The sequence below is a fragment of the Choristoneura fumiferana genome, chromosome 2 (assembly GCF_025370935.1).
Source record: "Choristoneura fumiferana chromosome 2, NRCan_CFum_1, whole genome shotgun sequence".
In the NCBI taxonomy this organism is placed as follows: domain Eukaryota; kingdom Metazoa; phylum Arthropoda; class Insecta; order Lepidoptera; family Tortricidae; genus Choristoneura; species Choristoneura fumiferana.
This window is the reverse complement of record NC_133473.1, coordinates 8449597-8453178: the sequence shown is the minus strand read 5'-3', so window position 1 is coordinate 8453178 and position 3582 is coordinate 8449597. Positions and strand designations below refer to the sequence as shown.

The 3582-nt window shown below is 34.8% G+C and overlaps 1 protein-coding gene and 1 long non-coding RNA gene across 2 annotated transcripts in view; both read left to right on the top strand.

Annotated features, from left to right (window-relative positions):
• The first annotated feature begins 203 nt into the window (after positions 1-203).
• On the top strand, positions 204-558 carry LOC141445481 (uncharacterized). The gene is made up of 2 exons (XR_012453324.1): positions 204-343; positions 435-558. It is a non-coding gene; the product is annotated as an uncharacterized lncRNA (long non-coding RNA).
• A 1053-nt stretch (positions 559-1611) lies between these two features.
• LOC141445427 (uncharacterized) overlaps positions 1612-3582 on the top strand; it is a 29637-nt gene continuing 27666 nt past the window's right edge. Inside the window, exons 1-2 of the mRNA XM_074111271.1 lie at positions 1612-1896; positions 3275-3371. Of these exons, the coding sequence (XP_073967372.1) occupies positions 1612-1896; positions 3275-3371 (382 nt within the window). The remainder of the gene's footprint in view (positions 1897-3274; positions 3372-3582) is intronic.

The following is a 3582-nucleotide window of genomic DNA, read 5'->3' as shown; positions in this document are numbered from 1 at the left end:
AAGATAAGAGGACCAGTGAGAGATTACAGTTGAAAGAAGATCTACAGCTCAAAGATGCTATATTGATAGCTAAGCAAGCAGAGGCACAACAGAAAGAAAATGAAACATTAATGAAACATAGCACTGCAGAGGAAACTATCAACAAAATTAGAATAAAGGAGAACAAGCAAGGAAAACAAAGCTGTTGGTTTTGTGTGGCGGTCGTCATCCAAAAGATCAGTGTCCAGCATTAAAAGTAAAATGTTTCAACTGCGGGCGTATAGGACATTTTGCAAGTCTGTGTCGTGCCAAGTACATGAAAAGAATGGAAGAGGATCTACAAGAGGCTGCAGCTGTTTTTAAGGTGGGCTCATGTGAGATGTCACAAAAGTATGTGATTAAAGTGGATGTTTTCAGTAGAGACACATATATTGATAAGCTAAACTTTTTGATAGACACAGGTGCCGACATAACTGCAATACCGGATTGTATCAGCCGTCTCCAGGTGACAAGATGTGAGGACAGCGTAAAGGGTCCAGATGGTAAACCATTACATGTGAAAGGTACAGCTACATTAAGGTTAGTTTATAAAGATAAAGTGTATTATGGCAAAGTTTATATTATAAAAGGCTTAAAAAGTGCTATACTGGGGCGGCCAGCTATTGAAAGCATGAACATGATATCAATTTGTTCTATGACACATAGTAATGTAAAAAATAAATCATGACTTGATAGAAAGTGGTTCCAAAGTCTGTGTTGAGAAGGAATTTCCTCACATATTTGATGAGTTAGGTGTGTTCAAAGATAAATTCAGTATAAAGTTAATAGATAATCCTCAACCCTATGTACAAGCAACACCAAGAAGAAATGTCTATTCCTTTACTGCCGAAAGTCAAAGAAGAATTAGATAAGTTAGAGAGTTTAGGTATTATTAGCCTATAGAAGAACAACAGATTTTGTTTCCCATTGTAGTAGTCTACAAAAATGATAAAGTAAGAATATGTGGGGATTATACAAAGGTGAATCAAAATATTAAAAGACCTATCTATCCTATACCTAAAGTTGAAAACACATTAGCACAGCTTAAGGGAGCAAAATATTTCTCGAAAATTGACGCAACTTCAGGTTTTCATCAAATCAAATTAGATGAAGATTCAAAAAAGCTTACAACAATAATAACTCCATTTGGGAGATATATTTACAATAGATTACCTTTTGGACTTAACTGTGCCCCAGAATATTTCACTATGAAATTTAATAATTTATTTAGAGACTTAAAAGTTGCTATACACATGGATGATATATTAATATATGAGGAACTCAGGAGAAACATGACAGTGCATTAAGGGAAGTTCTTAAAAGATTGGAAAAGGAAGGGATTACTATTAATAAAGGGAAATGTAAATTCGGAGTAACAGAAATAACCTATTTAGGCCATATAATAAATGAGAAGGGAATAGAAATTGATCCCGAAAGAATCAGGGCAATAAGTGAGTTAAAACACCTACTAACAAAAAGAACTCTTACAATTTTTAGGCATGGTCAATTTTGTTGGTAGGTTATACCTAACAAATCACATCATTTGGAACCCTTCATTCTTTGTTAAGAGAAAGTAATTTATTCATTTGGGGAATGTCACAAGAATTGGCTTTCAGAGAAATAAAAAATAAACTTCTAAAAGCTCCCACTTTAGCACATTTTGACCCCAGTAGTAAAGTTATTGTGTCAGCTGACAGCAGCTCATATGGCTTAGGGGCTGCATTAATGCAGGAAGACAAAACAGGCCAGAGGAGTATAGTTGTGTATGCTAGCCGCACCCTCACTGACACAGAGAAACATTATGCGCAGATCGAGAAGGAGTGTTTGGCTTTAGTTTGGGCCATAGAAAAGTTTAGAGACTATGTGATAGGAATAAAGGTACACTTAGAGACTGATCACAAGCCCCTTTTGCAAATTTTACAAACTAAACCGTTAGATGACCTGACACCTAGGTTACTTAGATTCAGGCTTAAGCTCATGCGTTTTGATTTTGAAGTAAATTACACCCCAGGAAAAGATTTGAAAGTAGCCGATGCTCTTTCTAGGAATCCTTTGAAAACAAATGAAAATGAGAGAAATAGGTACTTGAATTTAGTATTCAATCTAAGTATGAATGATTCTGTCAATAATGAGATGCTGTGTAAAATAAAGTCAGAACAGGAGAAAAGTGCAATAAATTCAAAATTAATAGAATACACTGTAAATGGATGGCCGCACAAGAGTAAAATAGAAGACAACTTGAGAATATTTTTTCAGTACAGACATAATTTTACTGTAGAAGAAAACTTGCTTTTGTACAACTCAAGAATAGTAGTTCCAAATACCTTACAAAGAGAAATATTACAAAAGATTCATGAGGGCCATTTAGGCATCACAAAATGTAGAGAGCGGGCTAAGCAATCAGTGTGGTGGATGGGATTATCAAAACAAATTGAGGAAATGGTAAGGAATTGTCCAAAATGTATAGAAATGCGTGTAAATCATAAAGAAGGCATGGTTGTAGATAAAATTCCAGATAGGGCATGGCAAAAAATTGGAATGGATCTTTTTAAATTTAACAATGACTGGTACATAGTAATAGTTGATTACTACTCTAGATTTTTAGAAATATTTAAACTAAAAGACCTGACAGAAGATAGTGTGATCACTAAATGTAAAGAAACATTTGCTAGGTATGGTATCCCAGAAGTAGTACGCACTGATTGTGGCACTCAGTTCAAGTCTAAGTTCAATTTATTTGCTAAAGAGTATGGGTTTAAGTTGATTACTAGTAGCCCTTATTATGCCCAAAGTAATGGCCAAGCTGAATCTGCGGTCAAGATAGCCAAAGCTCTGTTAAGTAAAAATGATGATATACATCTTGCTCTATTGATATACAGAAATACACCTGTTGAATGCGGCTACAGCCCAGCTGAGTTGATGTTTGGTAGGAAACTTCGTGATAATTTGCCTATATTGTCTAGCAAATTAAATAAGACTATTGATATAGGAGAAAAGTATAAATATGTAAGAAAATAAAAAGAACAAAGATGCACAATACTATATATAAGAGACATAGAGTTTCGAACTTGCCAGAATTGAATGTTAATGATAGAGTGTGGATAATTGATTTAAAACATATGGTGTAATAGAAAAAAAATGTACAGAACCTCGTTCATTTATTCTAAAAACGGGCAAAGGCTTGTTTAGACGAAATCGTGGGCATTTGGTGTTAGCCCCTCATGCGAACTTAGGGGATATTGATTACCCTGTTCAGGAAGAAGTACATGTAACTCCCACAAGTTTTCTGGATTCACCAGAGCAATTAACTCAGACTGAGGATAATGAACGACAGAGTGATACCAGTACAGAAGGTAGGGAATCCAGAAGGCTTGTAAAGAGACCCAATTATCTTAATGACTATGTATGTGACTAAAATTCAAATTTGTCATTTATACTTAAGTAGATTTAAGTTTTCATTTATATTTAATGTAAAAAGGAGAGATGTTGTAGTATCTGTGACGCGGTCTGTCATCGTGACAGCCCCGCCTTTTTAACTGGCAGAATAAAGAACGCTGAATATAA